This window comes from Calidris pugnax, unplaced genomic scaffold (genome assembly GCF_001431845.1).
Source record: "Calidris pugnax isolate Ruff unplaced genomic scaffold, ASM143184v1 scaffold44, whole genome shotgun sequence".
Classification (NCBI taxonomy): domain Eukaryota; kingdom Metazoa; phylum Chordata; class Aves; order Charadriiformes; family Scolopacidae; genus Calidris; species Calidris pugnax.
In genome coordinates, this window is record NW_015094506.1 from 17,518,105 (window position 1) to 17,541,062 (window position 22,958).

Genomic DNA, 22,958 nt, shown 5'->3' on the forward strand with positions numbered 1-22,958 from the left:
TGTCCTAACATTTTCAGTCACCTCCACTCCAATCCGTGTCCTGATGCTCTGAAAATATTAGGGCATACCAATGCTTGGGATACTGTAACACATCTGAAAGTATCCTAAAACCAACTGCAGCACGAAGTTAAGTCGATGGGCACAAAGGTTATTGGTTAAATAGCCCTTCTGAAGACTCTAAATAACTGTTAAGGAGAAAAACCCCAAACTGCACTCTAATTAAGACATTGCACTGATCTGACAAATGAAAAAGAACTGTCAAGTAATGTTGCCTTACACAGTCCTTAAATCACCACCTGGAATTCTATCAAGTATTAGTTAAAATATAATCAGACTTAAAGCCTAACTAAGTCAAGCAAACGTAGTTGTAGAGGAGAGCTGTTGCACTTACTGTTTCTTATCTTGTTACAAAGTGTCTACTTGTATATTTCAGGTAAAATGTTTCAACACTAAAAAAAGTAGTGTCATCACACAGTCAGTGATAGAACCAGACAAGTCATACAGACAAGGCCACCACCTCAGGAAACACGTTTCTTATACTTTGCCTTGTAGAGAAACTACATAAAGTAATACCTCAAACATTTCCAAAAGATGCAAAATCTTTTGTTGCTCTGAAATGGTAGCAACGTGCACAGATTGTCGTAAGCCTCCACTCAGTCTTCAGTTCAGATTAACTATTGCATCCATGCAGAGTTTTGCAAGAAGGGGACTGAATTACACAGATAGGTCTGTTAATATGGCAGAAACCAATATTCAGCTTCCAAAAGCCTAGTTCTTGGGTATGTCACTGATTTGTGGCTTGATCAAGATACATAATATTTCTATCTAATCAATCAGGACAAAATACATTGTAACCGTGTTCTGAATCTCAGTTTACTCTGTGCAAAGGCCGTTGGGATACTTAAAAACATGTATACATCTGAGTGAAAATTACTGTTGAAAATCCTGATTTTATTGTCATCCAAGCTGAAATTTTTAATGGGAAGTGAAGGAAACGTTTGTCCCTTTGGACTGAAATGTGACCACTATCGGTCTGCCTTTGTTGGCATTTATATCAGTGTTTCACAATGAGATCTTACAAATTCTCCCAAATTAAATGAGATCACCTCTAATGTTCAAGAGAAAAGGGATCAAATTTTCCATAGATGCAAATATCTCCTTAATCCCCTTGCTTTTAGGGAGTCTGAGTTCTCCGGTATCTCTTTTGCTGATCTGAGTCTCCTGTATTATGTTCTTTTTCTGTTGCCAAATTCCCTTTAAGTAATTTTTTTGAATGACAGTGTTTAGTCCAACACACCAGTTCCCAATATGCTCTGACTCTGTTATCCCTTCTCTTAAACTTCATTTGATTTGCTTTTTCAGCTTCCCTCATGACACTACATCTTCCCTGCATCATGTCCACAAATGAGGCAGAATAACCCAGAAAAATGCTGCATTGACACGGCAGGGCCCTGGGAAGAAAGCCTTGTTTTTGTTTCCACACATTTTTCATATATTCCCCCCTCTCTTGTGCTAATAGGTTATCTTACAAACCAAAAATCTTTAAGGCTGTGACTGATATAGCTGTCCTAGATTGGAAGGGCTTCTTTGCTGTCATTCATGGGTGAGACAACCACCAACCCATCCCAGACATCCAGCTGAAGAAAACTAGCTCTTGCTCGAGAGCAGCCAGCATCTGAAAGTTTTGAAAATTAGACTGTATTCAGAAAAATGCATCTGGAGATGGCATCACCCACAAACAGATTTTTTGACTGTTAATTACTACACAGGGTTTGTCTGCAGAGCAACCTGCTGCTTAGATTTCAGCTAATAATGCAGAACCACATCAGTCTTCAGTGTGATACTGCAGTGAGCTACAGAAAACAGTGAAGACGTCATTAAACTCTTCTTATTTTTGTCAGGATCACATATTTCCACAGGAAAAAATGTATCTTGCATACAAAATGCCTTCTAATTGTGTCTTATTACAAGCAAGAGCAAAGAATGGATGTATTATTAAATTGACAGACAGGAAGCTCTTAACTGATTAGGTAAAAAAAAATCAGTTTTTCTAAGGTCATTCAAAGTAACTTCAGTAATATTTTTAAAAGTATCTAATTAGATTGTGTCTTCACTATTAAAGGAAAAAAAAAATTAAAATTAAGTAATACTTAGCCACCAAACAACTTTTCTCTAAATATAACAGCATTATTACCATCTTACATATGAGCTGAATTCTAGGAGGTACCTGATAGAAACAAGAAAAGAAACTAGATTGTGGCTTCCCATGTGAGTCGCTAGGCCCTACATTTCAAAAGCATTTCAAAAGCAAATCTGAACCTGCAGCTCTCAAGCTCAAGATTTGTGCTGCTCCTTCATGAGAAACAGATTCCTTCAGCTCTTCCTTCCAGCACTCCCTCTCTGGCTGCTGGGCTGGCCAGCAATGACTAAAGCAGGCAGACTGATCAGCTGAGGAAATTTCTAAACTCCTTTTGAACTTTTATTTGTTATTTCACATTCTTATTTAATGCCTATTTATTTCCACTACAGAGACAGCTTACAAAAAAAACACCCCGAAACCAAAAAACAAACCAAACCAAAAAAATGTCCCCAAATGAAGGCAAACAGCCTGTTTACTGCTTAGATGTGTTGCCAGGAAATCCCATTGTTGTAGTGGTGAGTAAAAGTCCTGCACCCTGACTTATGTCTTACTCACCCTAAATCATGTATGAGCCATGCAGCCTTTCCTGATTAATGAAAGTGGTCAAACGTTTTACAGCACTTGCTAGGAAGTCATCTTTCTGTGCATGACCACTCCGATTACTAAGCTGTGATGGTTTTACACATGCCCTGTAAATCAAATCCTGATGCACAACAGGAAGTTTTCCCTGCCAAATCTTTTGGAGTTTAACACAGCATCAACATGGTACAAAGCCAGGTGTTAAAATTGTCAAAGGGAGATATTTTGAAATGGAAAACACAAGAGAGAGCTCAACATCTATTTTTGTCCTAGCTTTTCAAATTTGCTGCAATTCACCAATTCACCTGAATAAAATATTTTGAACTAGTGTTGAGGGAGATATATAGAAAGATGAAATGTTTTCCATTGTATTATGATCAGAGGGTCACAGCAGTAAAGGAGGGTTTACAGGAAAATAAACAAAAGTAAAAAGATAAGTTAGTCCAAATGTCATGCTGAAAGTAGGTTAGGACAATACTAATATTATACTTGGTTAACTTCTCTCATGTTTTATGCAGAGTTAGTACAGACGTTTAGTGTCTGGCACCTTCTCAGTTTATATATCCAGAAATACTACGATCCAACCTTAACCACTTTAAAATTATGCTTCCCTTTGATTTGCTTATTTTCCAAGTTCTCTCAAGGTGGTTTACACAGAACATACACAAGAGCCATCAGTAATCTGCACAATTTACTTGGCGGAATTATCCCTTTGCATTTACCAGACAAAACACTCTGCATTCCTTTTCTGAATTTTAAATAAGTTATGCTATCTTTCAGCCAACCTCCTTTTGCCAGTAAAAACAAAAAAGAAAGGTTTGTGACCTTAAAAACATCATGGGCAAGTGAAGATTCGCACAAAATATTCCACTAGTAGGTTTCAGAACAGATAGATGCTTCCTCCTCTTCCAGCTTAATCCCCAAACACCCTCACTGTCAAAAGGCTATTGTTAAGGCATGGGCTTCCTCCAAGACCACATCCTGTGAATCAGGTCAAAGTGAAACACAGAGCTGCTTTAAATGAACTACTCTTTGCGTGCCCTGTATGCAAGTGCAAGAAAAACTACGCCACTCAAAAAATTAGCGTACTAGAGAAAAAAAGACAGTGGACCTAGACCAGAGTGAACACAGTTAAAAGCATTAGCCATTCTCATTTGTCATTGAAGCCCTTATTATTTACTAAATACAAGAGTTTCTGATACAACAAAGCTAGATGGTATATCCAAAGGCAGAAATTAGGACCAACAAAATAATCTCCTCTTAAAAAAAGCACCTGCTTTTATTCCATAACTTTTTCTACTTTCCACATCTTATTTAATAAGTGAAAAGCCTATCAACAGCATTGCACACAGGATTTTTGATGAGTGTTACACTGCTCCAGAAAGGGCACAACGTATTCTGTGTCTCTAATAAATTATGTCAGCATCTGTGTTGATCAGATACTTCAAAATCAAAGAATGTGGCTCCTGGAATAAAATTTCACCTCCAGCACAGAGCTGGGCCATGCTGATGCTAACCACTGACATTTTAATGAAGAAAAAGTCAAAACTGTCCTTATGAAAAACCTCATTATCCAATGTTTTAACTGATCCCTTAGAAAAGACAAAAGATGGGCTTGTGGTTATGATGTGGAGACTGGGACTCAAGATACATATGACTTGAAATTCCTAGTCCTGCCACAAAGTCCCAGGCTGAGTGTGGGAAAATCATCCATTTCCCTTTTAATCTCTCCTCTCCCTCTGCACTGCAGGGATAATACTTTTCCTTTTCTCCCACACTCCATGTAAAACAGCCACACATTCTGTAGGGCTGCGACTAACATCTCCTGTCTGCATGCACACTACCTGTCATGATAAGGCATCAAGGTCCAGTTGAAACTGAGAAAAAAATCCCAGAAAGGACATTCTCCTATGTTTTTACCTGAGGGAAGTGTTTCAGCTGAACTGAACATCCTAATCTGCATGGTACCCCTCACTCTGCTGGCTGTATTGGGATGCTCATATCTTCTAGGGAGCAGGCTGAACAGCCCCTACAAAATGCAGCCGGCTGAACTATTCACTGCAGTGCTCCTGAATGGAATTTCAAAGGATCTCAGAGCCCTAACCTGAACTGGGTTCACAGGGTGTCCATGTTCCATGATATTGAGCAAAGAACTGAGTCCCTGAGAGTCACACCACTGCCTCGCCAGATCCTGAGGCATGAGGTGACTGCAGTACTGATATCTTATATGCCAAAGAAATGAGTGTTTCCAAGCAAGCAACTAGCTGGCTGGTCTCCAATGGTACCCTGCCTGTGCTTTTGGGAAACTTAACTGGAATTCAGGGAAATGCCTCTGGAAACACCCATACTGTACCATGGCATTCTTTCTAAAGTAGCAAAGCTGCTTCCAAAGGGAGCCCTCACACCCCTATGGCACTGTGGGCTGCAGGGCTGTCAGCTTAGGTTCCCAGAGTAGCATGGTATCCTTACCACAGACCTGCACTCAGCTGAATCAACAAATGAGAAAAGCAAATGAGGAGACCATCAGGATGGCCATCAAGTCTTTTGCATGAGGAAGGATCAGTGCTAGCAGTACTATGAATGGCAGGTGTATTCATGCTTGTTTTTTAACATTCTCCAGTTATGGAGATAGTATACCTTCTGCATGCAAAGCATTCCTCTGTTTATCTGCTGTTACTGCTGGGAAGTTTTACTATAAGCCTAACTAAAACCTCCTGGGGTATAATATAAGCCCATTATGTTTATCTAGAGATGGAGACCACTTATCTCCATTTATGGTCATGGAGAAGAGATTACCCCAAGAGGCTGCACTTATAAGCTCTGGTGTTGCACCAAGCAAATGTTGCTGGATTGCTTCAGGTTCTGGAGCTCTGCTGGTTTTCACACGTATGGGAATCCACACTCAGGCGTACTCCCATTTTCAAGGAAAGAGAATTTTATAATGAAAAGTTGTTTGGTCAGGAAATCCCCAAGCAGCTTCCCTAGGCACAGATGCAATACAAAAGAGCAAAAGCAATTGTTTTCTGCTGATGCCTAATACCAGCTCACAACACACAACATAATGTGAAAGAAATTGAGTTCTACATTCTTACTTTGTGAGAGAAATGAAACAACAGCAGTAGAAAATGTCCTGGTTTGAAGTAAAACAGAGGGTTTATGCTCAGGTTGGTAAATATTCTCCTATCCATGATCCAAATTACAAACAAAAAGCATCTTTCAGCCTACACTCAAAACAATTTGCTGACAAATACAAAAGCTTTGAGAGTTACATGTTGTGTTACCGTGCATTTATCTCAAGTATATGAAAATGTGGTTGGTACAGACGATTAAAAAATAAATGTGTAACAGCGAATTTGCTTCCAAGCTCATACAGCATGAGGCTCTTAAATCAGTTCTAATGTGGCGCAGACAGATGGTGCTGGATACATAAAGCACATTAAAGACGCTGTTATCTGTTTGATAAAGAAATAATTCAGAGCACAAGGCAAGAAGCTGAAATTGCTGACAATCTGAACTCCTGCCAACTGTCCTGGCTTCACTGAGGCTGTGTGAATTTTAAACACACATAGTCCCAGGTGTCAGCAGTGCTGACTGAAATTTCTGGCAGCTAGTTCAGTGCTTTTGAAACAATGCTGGCTTCCCATCACTAGCGGTCACTATGGGGAGAAGATGGGCGGTCTCTGGCTGCTTCTGCTGCCCTTTTTGTTGCCTTGGCCATAGTGCTGTAAATGAAACACTCGGCACAATGAGCAGCCTCTTTTCTTGCCAACCCACAAGACAGACATCTCCAATGCACAAGCACTGAGAAAAGGAAGAGTATGACAAAATGGGGAAATAAACTCATTTATTTATGTTCCCTAGATTCAGTATGTCAAAAAACTTGGTGGAGCTTGGCCCTGAGAGACTGGACGAAAAGGTATCCAAGAAATTGAAAGGTCAAAGAGATGTGGGATTGCAACAGATGCTCTGCTTGGGAGAATTAGGGAATGGTGGGAAAGGGTCACACAGAATCCAAGAAAATGGTGTGGAAGGGTCAGCTGAGGAAAGACGGAGATATGGAAGCCATTCATGGCACACATCTGGTTTTCCAATGTGCACAGTACTCCCTTTGGCGTGAGAAGGAGCTCCACCCATGTACGGAAAGCACAAATATTTTTCTTGAGATCTGTCTGGACAGAGGAGCCTAGCTGTCCTCCAAGTCTGGTGACGGGCAGGAGTTAGCACATCACCAACAAACTGCTGACAATTGATGAGGAAAAAATGGGAGGTTTCCATGTTCATTCCAATGTCCTACTGCAACCAGGCTGACTGAATGACACTGGAAGACCTCAGACCAAGACTGAGATGCATAGTTCAACACCAAATGAAATGGACATCAAGAGTCACTTTAACAGCAGCATTATGTGTTTTTGCCTAATTACATAAAAGTATTCAGTTTTGTTTTGTGAAACTGACATTTATTTTAAATTACTTTAATGATGTTCACTTGGTACAACTGTTTCGTATCCCATTCTTTGTTGGCCATGTTCCCCAGGTAGAACATAGCTATTCTTTGTTCTGTTCATTCACAGAGAGTTTCCCCAGCTTGACTCCCTTAGATTTCTGTGATCTTACAGAAGCAGCCAGCCGTGTCTCTTTCATCAGGTGGATATATCATATTCTTTGTATTTTTCTTCCGAAAGGCCTTGCAGCAGATCCATTTCCTAACTTCCCCTGAGATCTTCCTGTATCAAAATTAGGTTGCTTAATGATGAACTTGATGGGGCTGGACCCCTCTAAGGAAGATCACAAATTTCTGTCCATGCATCCTCTGGATACCAATATCTCCATACTACAAGAATCTTAATATAAACCCCCCAAACTGTAGTATACCTAGAAAAGTTTTAGGTTTACAGATGTGAACTGGATCAGTTGTAGAGCCTGACTAGTACATTCCAGTAATGAACAGTGAAATGAAAAATGCTGCAGTCATGACAGGAAGACTTGATTAGTGGATAGAGAAAAATAAGTCATATGCAGAAGCCTGTAAAGATGTCTGCCAACAGGAAGGAAGAAGCAGATAAAGCAGACAGCAGCAGACAGATAGCATGGACAAAGAGGAAAAAAAAATCCAAAAGATATAATATGACAGTAAAAGAATAAATTAACTCGGGAAAGAAGGCTAAAATCTTATCATTCAAGTCATATAACTAAAACACTACAATTAATATATCAGATTCAGCTCAGAGAAAATTCAGTTTGCAAGCATAAATGATGGTGCTGTGCTCTTGAAAGAGGAAAGTTTGATGATGGGAGGAAAACACTGGGAGCACTACCAGAAGCAGCCCTGGACAGCCTGGCCAGAAGTGCACTGACCAGAGTGCCTAGCAGGGGTGCTGACTCCCAGCAGCTGCCCAGCTTTGTGCCAGAGAGGATTTGTGGCAGTGCCCTGGCAACCACACCATCACATGTGTGAGGGCAGCTGAAATCAATTATGGTGACCTGCAGTAAAACACTATTGGCACTTTGCTACATGTCAATGTCGTGCAGAGTTATCATATAGTGAGTAAAATAAGTTGGTTTTGTAAAAAAAAACCCTCTTTCTTTGTTCCTTTACTTTTAAGCCATTGCTTCATTTACCATTTCTACAATATTGCTTAATATTTTTAAATTTTGTTGCTGATTAATAGCACATCCTACAAAAACAGTATCACAAGGCAGCCTAACATGATCTGATAATTTTGGTCACATTAATACAGCAAGCAGTATAAAAGCAGTGGCACAGAAAGATAAATTATACTTTACCCACAGTTAGAAAAATATTAAGAAAGATATTGGTGTTTTCAGATGCGGGTTTGCATAAAAACACACTATGGTCCAGCTGAACAGCAAAACTCCATCTGCTTCAAAGACAGCCAGCATTTCACCTCATGAATCCAGCAGCTGGATTCCTTTCCTGTGTACATATATAGGAATAAACTTTTGTCTATATGATACTCAGGCAAAAAGAATGTGCTCTGAATGCTTGCGTTCAAATATTTTGCATGACTATTCACATCATAAGTGTTCATGCAGTCAGTTTAAACATTAGTGAGTTTAGCAAGAAAATAGATGGACCTGTGTGTGACCTAGGTACCAAAGCACAAATTATGAAAAGTATGAACAAAAGTGTAGTTGAATAAACTACACACAGACTAATTTAAATCAGTAGCAACTTATTATTTGCTTTCCTAGGTTTGACGTTCTATCCAATTAAGAAAAAAGTTGAACATAATCACTTATCCTACCACAGTTTTTATTAAAATAATAATATCACTTTTATTAAACTTCCATATGCATCATGTCCACAAAAAAGAAAACACCAAGAATACATGTGCAAGTGCTGCAAAGACATTTGAGATGGAAGAGATGCCTAGGGAAAAGACAACTGATGTTTACAGCTGTATTCTTAACCAGCCTTGGCAATGTAGTCGTGTGAGAAAGCCAACACAAGTGTCACAAGTCTCAAACAACCAGGTGTGGTAAGACTGACGGTCATAGAGGAAACAGCTGGATAGCAATGACCTGCAGTATTGACATGTATAATCCAAATTTATCTTGGAATCCTTAGCACTTATAGATAGCAACAGGATATGTCACAGTAACTACATGTGTCAATCCAAGTGCCTTCCAGACAGGATGAGAAAGCTGGTGACCCACAGAGCAGCATATGTAAAATACCAAAGAAAGCAATGCTAATGCTGCAATCCAGCAGCAAAGGGCAAAAGTTAATCAGATGATTAATTCATATGTTCCATTGTCTTTTGCAGACAAATATCCACAATTCTTCCCTCAAAAATCAGTGCTGCCTTATACCCAATGATATAACATAGGCATACAAGTAGTATACTAAATAGGCAGATTGTAAAAAAGTTGGAAACTCAGACTAAGTATTCATTACATTTTGATTGAAAGACCTTTTATCTGATCACTGTTATACTGGAAACATTCCAAATGTACAGCATTGTATAGCACAGCGCCACATAGGAATATCACATGTTTGATTAATATGTTTGCTAACCAAAGAAATCAATGAAAGGTCTATTGGAAACAGCACTCACAAAGCTGTTTCAAGCTCTGGGACAACACAATCTGTAAAGCAGAACTTGCATCTGCTCAGCAAACCTGAGGAGACATTAACCCTAACAACTCCCTCAAATTTAGAACTACTGCTCAGACACCCTGGACATACTGCTGAGGCTACCAGGCAATGGGAAAGAGGGTGGCATGGATCTCCATCTTTGATGAAGGAAAATAACATTCAATACTTTTAGGCTGATTCTTTGAAGTTCACTAGTAAGAAAAGCCTAAAAATAACTTCATCATAACCACCTATCTTATAACCCAAACTACTTTGGAAAAAAAAAAAAAAAATAATTCAGAAAACTTGCTTAAAAGATGAATAAAAGACCATTCTTCCAAAAAGTGTGCCTGCAAGAAAATTGGGCAAAGGGCTGCCACTAAGCTTTACTGTGAATGCTGGACTTGTAACGGGGGAATACAGAAAGGCTGCAGAAATAAGTAAATTTTTGAGTGCTCAACTTTTCTGTAAGCCCAGGTGGTCAGGGCGGTTCTCAGACCATCACGTGCACAAACTGGCCTTACTCTTCAGGCATCATCATTTAAAAGTGCCCAGCTGCCTCTCAGTGGAGGCAGCTGGGCACTTTTAAAGGATGATGATATCTAAGAGAGAGATATCTAATGGCTAGTAGGCTGGTTTTTGGAGGTTGCTTTGGTTTGCTTTTTTTTTTTTTTAATTTAAAAAACAGTCTCTAAGATTTCAAGTATTGCCAAACTCATGAAACATGAAACGTCAAATTGGGATCGCAATTTGGGTCCATCTAGCCTGTCACTTTACTCACTTGTACTTCAGCAGTGCTCAGGACCAGACGCTTTGGAAGGATATGACTGCCCATTAAGTCTCATGCTAATGACTAGTAGTTCCCAAGTGGTTTAAACACTGAAGGCAAGATGCTTTGAATCTTTCTCCACACTTTTTTCAAGAATCAAGAAACACCTCTCAGTAGGCAATGTAATTGTATTCTTTTTTTCTGAAAATAGTACTTGCAAATCTAATTTACTTTTCATGCAATATCCATTAAAGAGGAAACTTAAAGAATATTTTCTATTGAAAATAAGCAAGCAAGTGGGAATCACATTGTGTTGAAAAGTTGTATTATTATCTTCATGTCAGACTCATGTCACAGAAAATAGCTGTTCATCACTTCTGGTGATCAAGAGATGAACAGACTGCTCCTTCTTTATGTTTCTATATAGCATGTCTAAGACCATCAATGCATCATCTTTGGAAGGCAGGGAGAGGTGATACAAAAAACTCTAAGGGAAAAATTAAGTGACATGACCAAAATCTCATGGGGAAATATGTGGCAGGGATTACAAAGGAAACCAAATGTTCAGAAACCCAACCCTGTGCTTTAACCACAAAACCAACTTTCTTCACTAATACTGAATTAACCCAGTAACTAAAAACAAAGGAAAACCAAGTACATATATTATGTGTATCTTGTCACTTTAACAACTCCGACAACACTCAAGTGTCCTCAAACTAAATATGAAGCGACTACAAATAAATGTTTAATCCCAGTGTGGTAATCAGTTCCACAAATGAAAAGTACTAGAAAAGCAAGGGAAAGTAACCTCACATAACACTGTTTGCTGAAGCTTTTAAACCACACATTCAGCTGTAATTTACTGACTGAAAGATCTACAGGAATATATACTACTGACAAGAAGTGTTCAAAGCATGAAAAATGTTTTCAAGTACAGCAGAAAGACTAGTAGAAATCAGGCAGAAGTTTTTAAACTATTAATTAAGACTCAAAAAGAACACCCTTACATAAGAAAAAACCCTAAGCAGTCTCAAAAATATCATGCCATTGTACTTCAGACAAACCTTTAAAAAAAAAAAAAATTACAATGAATCAGAGCTAGATGGGGCTAGGAAGAAGCTATTTTGCAGAAGAGAAAAACACAGGTACTTTTACTGAGAAGCTGTTTTTCTGGTTCAGCAGTTCTGCAGCAAGAGTAGCCAGATCATTTGAAAAGTGAAAAGAAAATCAATTACTTGTTTTTATTTTAAAAGAGCCTCCCTGTGGGAATAGGTGTGGGCGTGAGAGCTCTTTTTAAATTTCATAATAAAACATGAAGCAGCCAAGATATTTTTTTTTAAGTGCTGTCATGTTATTGCTCTGCTTACTGAGTGCCGGGATGATTTTTCTCTACTTATGATTCTACTGATCCTTATCAAAATGCATCTGTGAAGCATTTAACACTAATATTTAAAAACAGAATATTTATTCAAGCACAAACACTGAGCAAAACAAATTTCCAAGGCTGCTATGCAAGTTCACTGATGTCAGCAAAAGTATTATTTACCCAGTCACTCTCAAGTTCCACATGCAATAGGTTTCTATCAGAATTTTGTCTGCGCAAATCAACATTTTCTGAGAACTGAGATCCACAGGTAAAATTTACAACTAACCTTGCTATCTTCGATCTCCTGGGTTTTTCCTTGAAGCGCTCTCCTCTCTCCAAAATCACAGGTTGACTTTAAGGTAAGCTGACAAGAAAGCATCGAGCTCTCTGCCCCAGTAAGCTCCAAAGACTTTGGTGAGTACTGCTGTGAGCCGGCAGGGCCAAGGTTGGGTATCGGGAGGGCAGTGTGAACAGGCTTTGACCCTACAGCTGGCTGTCTTAGCTTGGAGGCAACCCCAAGTACAGGCATGGCTTCTATAAAAGTATCTTCTTTCTGCCAAAGAAAATGCTCCTGACCTCAGTCTGGTAGACTCCAGCTTCAGCAATTCCAGAACAAATACTTTAAAGAAAAGTAGCAGTCATCTTTTCAAAAACTTCTTAAAACAATCTTATTACGAGTTTCACAAGGAAGCAAAACTTTTCCTTCATCTCTCCCCTTCTCCCTCGCAGCCACTCACACTCGCTGCTCAGTGAGTCAGTGGCTCTGTAAGACTAAACACTCCTTTGGGGCGTGAACTTTTCTTGAAGGTAACTGCCACAGAGCTGCCTGTCTGGGATTAAAGAACTCATAAATTCACTTTCTCTTCTTCCTGCAGCATTCCAGGTCTGTGTCTTAAGTGAATGAAGGATGGGAGAAAGGGAAGGAAAGAAGAGATGAAACCTCCCCGTGCTCCAACTGTCAAAACAGCTCTGAGACCACAACACTGGAAGCAGAGACCTCTTCCTGACTACATAAATAACCAGCCCACATCTTAAAAAAAAAAAAAAACAAACCTCTTTTTTTTTTTCTGATTTTTTTTTTTTTTTAAGAAAAAAAAAGGACCTGAGTAGTGGCCAAAGCAAACAGCTGTTGGAAGAGTTTTTATCCCGGAAATAATCTCAGCAATGAAGCTGTTTGTCTGATTCCTGGCTATTTTTCACTGCTGACAACCATGAGCTACGGTGTTTCATTCCCTGTTCCTCCCGTGAAATCAGGTTAAAATCGTGCAAGAGCGTGGCTAGGAACAGACGCTGAATCACAGTGTGGGTAACGTCTGTCTGTGCTATGAAAAATCCATACAAAAACACAGAGCAGGATATAGGAAAATCATGAGCATTGTTAAAAGATTTAGTCAATACAGCTTTTCAGAGGCTTTTTTTTTTTTTTCTTTCTTGGTGGTGGTGCTAACGTCATCTATTCAATGTTAACACTTCCCTTTCTAAAAACATTTAAAGCTCCATGAAGTCCGTGTCCAACACATGATTTCTGCTTGTTGCTCATAGAAATATTCCTGCTGGCAACCTCAAATCCTTGTACATGGAAATACAAGACAGATAGGCAAGCAGAGCAGGCTATAAAATGAGTCACAATGGACAGTCCAAATTGCTGAGCAGCTTAAATGCTTACTTAAAAGGACAATTGTAAATTCCTTCGAGAGCTTATAGCAGAGGAACAATTTTAAACTTTGATATAAGGAAAAAATATGCAGAAATGCCACACCATTAATCTCCTGTGGGATTTTATCACCCAGCATTATGGACAAAAACGCTCTACATCTCTTCCAAAACACATAGAGAGACAGAACGACCTGAATCCTATTCTGCCACTACATGGTATTAACATGTCTATATATCAACATGTCATCCCTGAATAGTATGTACTACTAACACTATAGATATAAGCCCAAGGGGAAAAAAGCACCTTCTGAACTTTTAAGTTCTCAAATTAAGGACAACAAAAGTTAGAAAAAGCATTGAAAGAAAACAGATTACATGAGGAGACTAAATGGATCCTCTCAAATCACCGCTTGAACTCATTTTGCAGAATAAAACTGTAATACACTGTACTATATCTTTCATTTACAAAGATCACACTCACACAGTAGTTAAAAAATCAACTCTGTATTGACCTATAAACTATCCTATTCTTGTTTGTAGTTTGTAGGAGTGACTCTGACCTGGTTTAGTAATCTCCTGAGTTTTTGAATTGTTTGTACGGAGGATCAGAAAACCCATTTCAGCATCCTCTACTTCTCTTTGGTTTTGCCACCATTAACAGTAGCTGCCATGGGCTTTATGCAAGATTGCACAGAGGTAACTGCTCTGCATTTTAGGAAAGTTCAGCCCACAGGATCCACCACTCTGCTCCAATGAGTGGAATATTCTTGTTCAGTATGACCTTTCAGGTCTTGTGCAGAGTAAAGGGGAAGAAAGCTCCTTGTGCGGTCTGCATTTGTTCTCCAGCATCATAAAGCACTGTGGCTGTGTAAGGAATTTAGGTTTCTTAGGCACAACTGTTAACAGTTAACGCTTTAGAAAGTGCACATATGCAAAGGCTGAAGCGGACCACAGGAAAAGAGGGATTTATCTTTTGCAAGGTTCGAGGAGATGAAAAATCCTCCTGAGGACTGCTAACCGATGATCAAGACAAAGAATGAACTAGTCATGAGACAGATACTTTCTTAAAAAGGGCTTTGCCAAAAAAATGTAATTGAATCTTATTACTTCTCAGGGTTATAATTTTACGAAGTAATGCATTATGGTAATCTTGCTGTTCTTCTTTTGAATACGAATGATGAGGTCATGATACCCACAGTCTGTTTTGCAACCCATTTTCCCAGCACAGAAACCCTAAAAGTAATAAGTAAGCAAACTTACTAGGCGAAAGTCATCTGTAATACATAACCAACAGGGTTTGGAAAAAATGACGTGAAGCTGGTGTCACTTTTTCAAAACGATTATTAATTATATTATGACTTTTAAGCTAGTACCAGGCCAGGGCCATCACCTTCAGAACACCATTTAGCTAGAATTTTTACCATGATATAACCCAGAAGTGCTTCTGTTCTACTGCAGATTTAAAGAATAATCTACAAGATTACTTGGAGGAATTGGGAAAGGTAATGGAGGAAAAAAATAATAGTACTCCATAGATAAGAATGTAGTTACAAGCCTGGTTACAAGTCTTGTCTTGCTTTTTTTGGTTGTTTGGTTTTGGGCTGGTTTTTTTTCCTCATTCTAATTCTAAACAAAAGGTGAATAAACAAACATCTGCTATCCTTAGCAATCACTTAGCTACATTTTTCGCTTGAAAGGCTTTTATGTACCTCATGATGAATGTGGGTTTTATGAAGGATATCAAGGGAAAAGAATATTTAACAGCTGAGCTTCAGTAGTGTTTTCTATGCAAACAGGAAAGCACAGGATAATGCCTCTGTGGACATCATGCACAAACTGGCACCAGATGCAGGTGCCAGTGGTGGAGCTGAACAGGCAGGAGACGGTAACACAGGCAAAAGGTGTCTGAGCCCACAAGGATTCTGTAAAGGGAGGAACAGGGCATAATTGTGGGGAAAGGACGGGGCTGAAAGCTGCAAAGAAAGGCACCTTGTTAGGCATCGCACTGGCAATGTAAGTTTGGTGGGATTGTCTTCGGTAGCTCTGGGGTGGGGAGCTAAGTGACCAACAAGCAGGGCTGCCAGGGAGAATCCAAAAAGAGAATGAGGATTATTTAGATACATGTGAATAGTGTCCAAACAGAAAGAAGGCATATCTGTGAGAAACCAGGGTGGAGAAGTCGCAAGCAGTGGCTGGGGTTACATGAAATCAAACACCAAACTGCCTGGCACCACAAAAGGGAGAAAGTAGTGAGTAAAAAGATACAGCTGACAGAAACAAGGGACACATATCTTCAGTTGGTTACATGAAGAGACATATCTAGAAAGGGACTGCAAAGAAACAGGTCAGGCTAAACACGGTAGGGAGAGATGACCTGTAGGTTTTGAATTTATCCACTTAGACATTTGTCAGTTTAGACATCCATAAGCCAGGCAGGTAGGAGACATCATCCAGATTCAGGATGCAGGAGGACGAACACAGATCATGACTGAAGCTCTGATATAAGGGAAACGATGAAGTAGTGTAGGAAAAGTTAAAGAGTTATGAGTAAGTTAGAAGACAACTGAGCTGTGGAAAAAAGCAGAGGGCAACGTTTCAAGTAGGATGTTAGATAAGGAGATAAAAGTGGGAAGAGACACTAAAATATGGCAAAAAAGAGCAAAGGTGAAAATACAATTCTCAGTAGTCTTGCAATACTAGTGGCAGTTCCAGAGGAATGTTGAAGGCAGGACCATTTCTTTAGCTAATAATGATTAAAAATGATGTCAATCTGCCTATAAAGCAGATTCTGAAACCATCAAGCAATTAATGTTTTTACAGAAATTATGAATCAGATGGATGACCTGTACCTCAAAGTAAGACAGTATGTATGCATTCAGTATAATAATCCCCACATCCCAGAAAAAGCTGTAATATTTACTTTATAGAACAAGAGTAAACACACCTTAAATCCAAGCTATCTCATAAAACAAGGTATCTGTAAGTTTTAATGCTAAGGTGAATTTCTGTTCTCAAGACTTAACAGGAATAACCGTTCCCAGCACACCACCCCCACATAAATTTCCTTTCCTTCATTGCATCTGATACCAGAAAGAGTCCCATGAAGGCTGCTCCCCTTCTGTACCCCCAGCCCTCAGACAAACTGCTCGCATGAACTGAACAGACAGTTGGCAGTGTCTCCCAGACCACAGGAAATATCAAGAGAGGGGACACCTGCCTCAAAAGTGGAGCCAAGAGATTTGTTTGCTCCTTCTGGTCTATGATCTTCGACGAGGAAGCTGTTGCATGTGTCCAGGGTCAAACAGGAAATGTCAGGGGTGCAGAGACTGCAGAGGTCTGTTCTGAGCTGTTTCCCTACTCCATCCCACTGGTGGAACAGCTGTGATTATCGCTTACGTGAGCCAGGCCAACTTCTGAACCAGCTCGAATGCGCCAACACAATCACACGATTTTGTGCGCACTGATTTCAGCTTGAGCGGGAAGTTTTCCCCAGCTGGGGACACAGAGCTCTTGAAAAAGCAACCAACGATACCAGAATGTTGAAAGTACCTGAAACAGCTTTTATGATTTGTTTAATAAACCCAGGTAAACCAGGTTTAAGCTTTTACAACACAAGTTAGAAGCACGCCATGTGACTCTTAGGGGTAACAAAATATGTTCAATCTGTCAGATAATGAGACAAATTGTTCAGCTCTGACTTATTTTCACAGTGTAATTCTACTGACATTATTTTTGTTAGTACAAAAGTCAGGTGAATCAATTAGTCTCGAGGTAAGACACGTAACAAGTATTCAATCCTATCTGCAAGTATGTAATGCTACTGAGTCAGCTGCTATTGTTTTTCTTAACAGTTTGGAATTCCCAAAGATAATATAATCCAAAACCCAGTTACAGTCACAGAAAAAGGTGCATCCGGCTTCCTAAAGGAAATCCTTCTGCTTTGGCTGAATGTTTGGGGAAGTTTTTCAAAGAGGAACACTTTTAAATAAGGCTATGGTTTTATCCTCTGAACAATTTGGCCCTTCAAAGCTCAACCAGGACTTTATGGTTTCAAATGCATTAACTGACAGAAGTGACCAGATCTTTCGTGATTTTTATTCATGCCATACATTTGCAGCACCTTTCATCAGATGGTTTCAAACCTTTATGCATAATTTAGTACCATACCTCCTTGTGAAGTATGTAAAATAAAATAAAAATTATTTTATTAAAAATAATAATTTAAAACATTAAAATATAGTGAAGTGGAACCATAAGGCTAAATAACCTTCCCAAGTCTATATGGAGCCTCATTACTCTCTTTCTTGAGCAGGGATTTTTTTGGTTTATACATCTGTGGGGGTTCAAAATTATAATTATTTCTCTTTGTTACGCACTGTATTTAATCATGAAGTATTTGGCTCAAAGGAATTAATCTTAAATACTATAGGATTGGGAAATATAAACAAAATTTTGTAAGGATAAGAAAGGACTAACACCAACTGAACACACTATGTAAGTATTTACATACTGACCTACTGACTAGACCATACAGCCAGCTGGTAAATCTTAATGAAAGCATCAGCTTTCCTCTCTGGGAGGTGGAAGAGGAAAAGAAAAAAAAAACTGGATAACCATTTTTTTCCTTTCTAGGCCAATGAACCAAATAACAAATGCTGAAGACTCTCAAAGCTGCTGTAAACTGCAGCTAACAAGGAAAACCCACCATTTATTTCAATCTGCATAAACTGATCTGAAAGATTATACTCATCCTAAGAATCAAAGCACCAGCTTTTCTTTCCTTTCTTCCTTGTTTCCTCAGTTTCTCACTTACAGAGCCTCTCCAGGGTGCAGTGGGCCATAGCAGGCACACGGGCTTCTCCAGCATCCATCTGGCCACGGGCAGGTACCTTCTCCCTCTTGCATTTCTGCTCTTTTCTCCATCTAGCTTTCTGTGTCTGAAAGGATTTCTGGCTTTGTATCACCTTTGGTGGGCCATGGTGAGTTACTGATTTCAACTCCTGCTTGCCCTATATATTTCTGTCTTAGGATACATCCCAGGTACATGACTTCAGCACGGCATTGCTAAAGGAGCATTTCCCTCACTTCTCAGGGCATTTAAGAGTGTTCCAGCTCTTTCTGGAGTTACTGGAGAAATGTCTAAGGTAAACACCACAAATACAGACATTTCTAGAATGTATGATTAAGTTCTTAAGTGATAACATTACTTTTAGTGGAAGTGGTAGGGAACAGAATTCCTGGCCAGTTTTCGTTAATGTTATTAATGGAAGCAGCTTTGCTCCATTTGAAATTTTGACAAAGGTTTAAATTATCTTTTGTTCACCCCAAAAAAGAGTCCTCAGAAACTCTCTCCAGTCACTACTACTCTCAACACAAATCCCCCTAGAAAAAAATTCTCCCAATGCACATACACCCTAAAATCCTGGTGGAATAGTTTATGGTTCTAAGGAGACATTTAGAAGTCCTAATTAGATGAGAAAGAAATTGGCAATATTTGTGGGTTAATCGTATCTGTTCTGACTCCTGATAACAAAAGTGTGAACTGTTCAGAACTTTCATCCAAAATTTCTTCAGAGAATAAACTTACTATGAAATTTTCTAACAAACTGTAAAAAATAACCCATTAAGATAAAGAAACTGAGACTAAACAGGAATCTGCTGATTATCCGTCATCAGGTAGCTGGCAGAGAGGCAAACCTATGCTTTCATCTGCTGGAAAGGGAAACTTTCCTCTTACGAGCACTGTGGATCTGATAGAGGCTTGCAAAATCATAGCTATGCTGGCATTCACTTCAGGATTGTAGTGAAAAACTGCTCCATAAGGTTCCCATTGGTCTATTAAAAAAAAAAAAACCTGCTTAGAAACATCTGCTACAGTCATGAGCAGACTCTTGGCCAAGTGCAGCAACAACAGTAAGAGACTTTGAAGTCAATCAGCTTTGCTATCACCAGCAGATACCCCTGCAGTCAATGGAAATTACTGCACAGAGAGTTTGGGAGATAGGAAGAAACTGCTCTGCGAAAACTGTATATAGACAGCAGTGAAGAAAAGAACAATTTTTTTAATAATCATGAAAATGGTTAGGAGTGAAAGGTTAGCAATAGGTGTTTAAACAAAAAAAAGACTACATTAATACTTAAAGAATACTTAACGAAAATAAAGATGGATAGATTTTCAGGGACTAGCTTTGATATTTGACCTTAAACAAGTGTGAGCTGCGCTGCAGCTGGAGGAGCACTTTTTACTCACAATCTACTGTCTGCTTCCTTTTTGCTTTGAGACTGTAGTCATTCAATGCTGGCTTGCATCACCCACAATTTATAATACCTACTGTGCCAGTACACCACCTCTACCTATCTGCTTCCCCGTACCTTGACCTAAGTCACAGCTTTTGCATAATCTTGCTCAGTGCTTATCAGTATAGGTGAATGATTCAAGCCATGTTTTTGGTTTCCTGTGGGTCTTTACAGACAGTCATCGTAACTAATTTTGTTATCAAGTAAGCCTTTCTAGAATACCCACATTATTTTCATTTTCTTTAACCACACCAATATTTCATATTTATCCTACATTTCCTGCAATTTGCACTAGTTCAGGAGATACCGACAGGCATTTTAAAGGCAAGATTTTCTATGGCAAACTTAACAACACAACATAAAGTATGGACAAAAATTGTAGCTCTTGGTGAAGACTTACCATTACATCACCTTCCCTGCCAAAATTCCCATTGGAAAATCTGGCATTTATCTTACTCTGATACTGGACAGTTACACTGCAGGAAGCATTACGGCCTATGGCAGTGTTAGGTCTACAGTTGGACTCAATGATCTCTAGGGTCTTTTCCAATCTAAATGATTTTATGATTCTATAAGCCCCATTTCCATAAATTTTCTTTGCACATCTTCTACTGCCAGTGGTCAGAAGCAGGATACTGAGTGATGGAGCCTTCCTCTGACCAGTACTGCCTTTTTGGATCTCAAGTTCTCAGGTGAAGAACAGATATTGCAAAGTACCTTGAAGTCACACTAGGATTTTTGGTTTGTATTGATAAGCAGCCATGCTCTTTCTATCCATGTCTTTGTGCTATTTGCCTGCTATGATTGAGGCTTTATGATAACACTATACAGAGCCCACATTTTGTAGCAGTGTTTCTTCACCAGAGCTTACCACAGTCACTCTGATTTCCTACCCTTGGCTTGTGCTTGGCCAGCTTGGAGCTCTGGCACAGATGTTCACTCATCTCTAGCTGCTAAACGTTAAGCAGGCAGGACTTGTGTGTCAATGCATGAAAAACCTCGACCATGTACAATTTAGCTGTAAGCGGGTGCTCTTCTCTTTCAGATAAAAATTGGCCTAACGCACATACCAAAAGCCTCAACCATCCGCCTCTATCTCCTGTTGGCCATATGTGAACATTTCCTACAGTTAGCCTTGCTCCATTCTGCTGTGATCAGAGCGTGCTCTGGGCCAACTGCTGAAATGGATTCTGTATGTCACTAGACCAAACCTTCCAGTTTTTTGATCAATAGGTGTCAAGGATGAACTGCTGTTCCTCATTACCAAACACCTCCCACCTATACTACACCTGGCGCCATCTTAACAGAAATCTAATAGTACATTATAATAGCAGCTTTTCAGGTCAGCAAACTATATTTTCTCACCACCACTGTCTATAGATGCATGATTCTATCTTTTGTGTGTATCTTTATGTACACAGGAGTACATGTTTAACATGTCTGACAGTCATTAATGCCCTTTGAGCAATTCACCTGGGCTGTTTTATCTTTCACCAAAAAAAAAATGAAACACTGGATAGCACACAGCTGTCAAAAATAACTTCAAATCCTGCAGATGTTAGATGCTTCCTTCCTGCTTCTCAGCATTCTGGGGAGAAATATTACCTTACAGATGTGGCATGTTAAAAAAAAAAAAAAAGAAGGAGGCTATGATTATTTATTATATTGGGCTTACCTTCCAGTGCAAGAAAAGTGCTAGATGGGAGACAAATGATAAAACTCCTCTCCCAGCTTTCATCCATCAGTGGGGCTTTTAGAACTGACATATGTAACAAGCATATGGCAGCCATAAAAGCAACATCAGCATTCACAAATTAAAAAATAAAACAGAAAGCCAAAACAATTTTGTTCCACCTACAATAACCCTAGGATGAGCTATGAAGAAAGCAGAGTTTTATCAAAACCAGAAGGGAGACTAAACTGGTTGTTTAGCTGGAGCATCCAGCTAAATAGAGACCGTTAGCTAAAAATCAGCAAACACTAACTTTACAGTCACTAGTGAAAATGTCAGCAGTGGCATGTGCACCTTCACTGGTGACAAAGTCCAAGACCGTTATTTACAGAAAATGTCTTCATTACAAACTCATGTACCACCACTTCCAGCAGTTCAGTAAGTTTGGTGGTAGACCCAAAAAGATTTTCGGCCACTACAAAACTGCATAATTCCATCTGCTTCTGTCAGGCGAGTCTGAGACATGCTGGTACAGTCTCATTCTCTACATTTAGAAAAGGTATAATTAGATTCCACACACTATTCCTTTATTGTTTTCTTTTACCCTCTTTGAAAATCTTATTTTTCATTCCATTCCCTTCCCTGCACCCAGTGAGAGAATCTTCTCTAGAATAAGAACAAGATGTGCAGGCAGTATTATTTTTTTCTTTTCAGAAACCATTATAGCACAGCATTACAATTTCTTCAGTATAAACCACCTGAGCAACACTTGGTCTGGAATGAGCAGAGTTCTCAAAAGTCCACTCTGACAAACTGTCAAAAGATTCTAGTCTTTTCTGAAACCTACTTTAATTTAGGAAAGACCTGTCCCTTCCCCAGATTCCCACAATATGGGATTTTGATTCTGACTCTCTTCCCTCTTACTATCCTCCTGTGGTTCCCTGAGCCCTCTCACTGCTCTTTGGAAGTCCCTACACTTTATTCCCTCAAACTATAATCCAGCAACTTCTGCTTCTATTGCGCTGCTTCCTTTTGGCCTTTTGTGGAGCTCTTTGACTCTACCATATCTGACCACTTTCATTCTGCCTTACATGATAAAACTGAAGCAGCCCAACACCTAATGTCATGAGATGCTACTGCAAGGAACAGTACTGTATGCTTGCTTCAATATATTAGCTAAAGAAGATAAAAAGAGATACTCAACATGAAGTTTGCTATCTGACCTGGAAAAGGTTTCCTTCTGTGATGAGAGTTTGAGTTCCACGCTACTTATATTCTGGCCAAATTGATTTTCCCACCCTTACAGAACTGAACTCTGTTCCTCATTATATGGGTGTAAATCTGCAGCAAAAACTTTGAACTTCCAATGACTAATTCTAG

General features: G+C 39.3%; 1 protein-coding gene across 2 annotated transcripts in view; it reads right to left on the bottom strand.

Moving 5' to 3' along the window:
- Window positions 1-22,958, bottom strand: part of NAV3 (neuron navigator 3) — a 448,741-nt gene that overhangs the window by 259,987 nt on the left and 165,796 nt on the right. The window contains exon 1 of one of the 2 annotated variants that reach the window (XM_014963933.1): window positions 12,240-12,684. The exons of the other annotated variant lie outside the window; for it this stretch is intronic. Coding sequence (XP_014819419.1) covers window positions 12,240-12,482 — 243 coding nt within the window. The 5' untranslated portion in view covers window positions 12,483-12,684. Of the gene's footprint in view, window positions 1-12,239; window positions 12,685-22,958 lie in introns of those variants that run through there. 2 annotated transcript variants of the gene reach the window in all.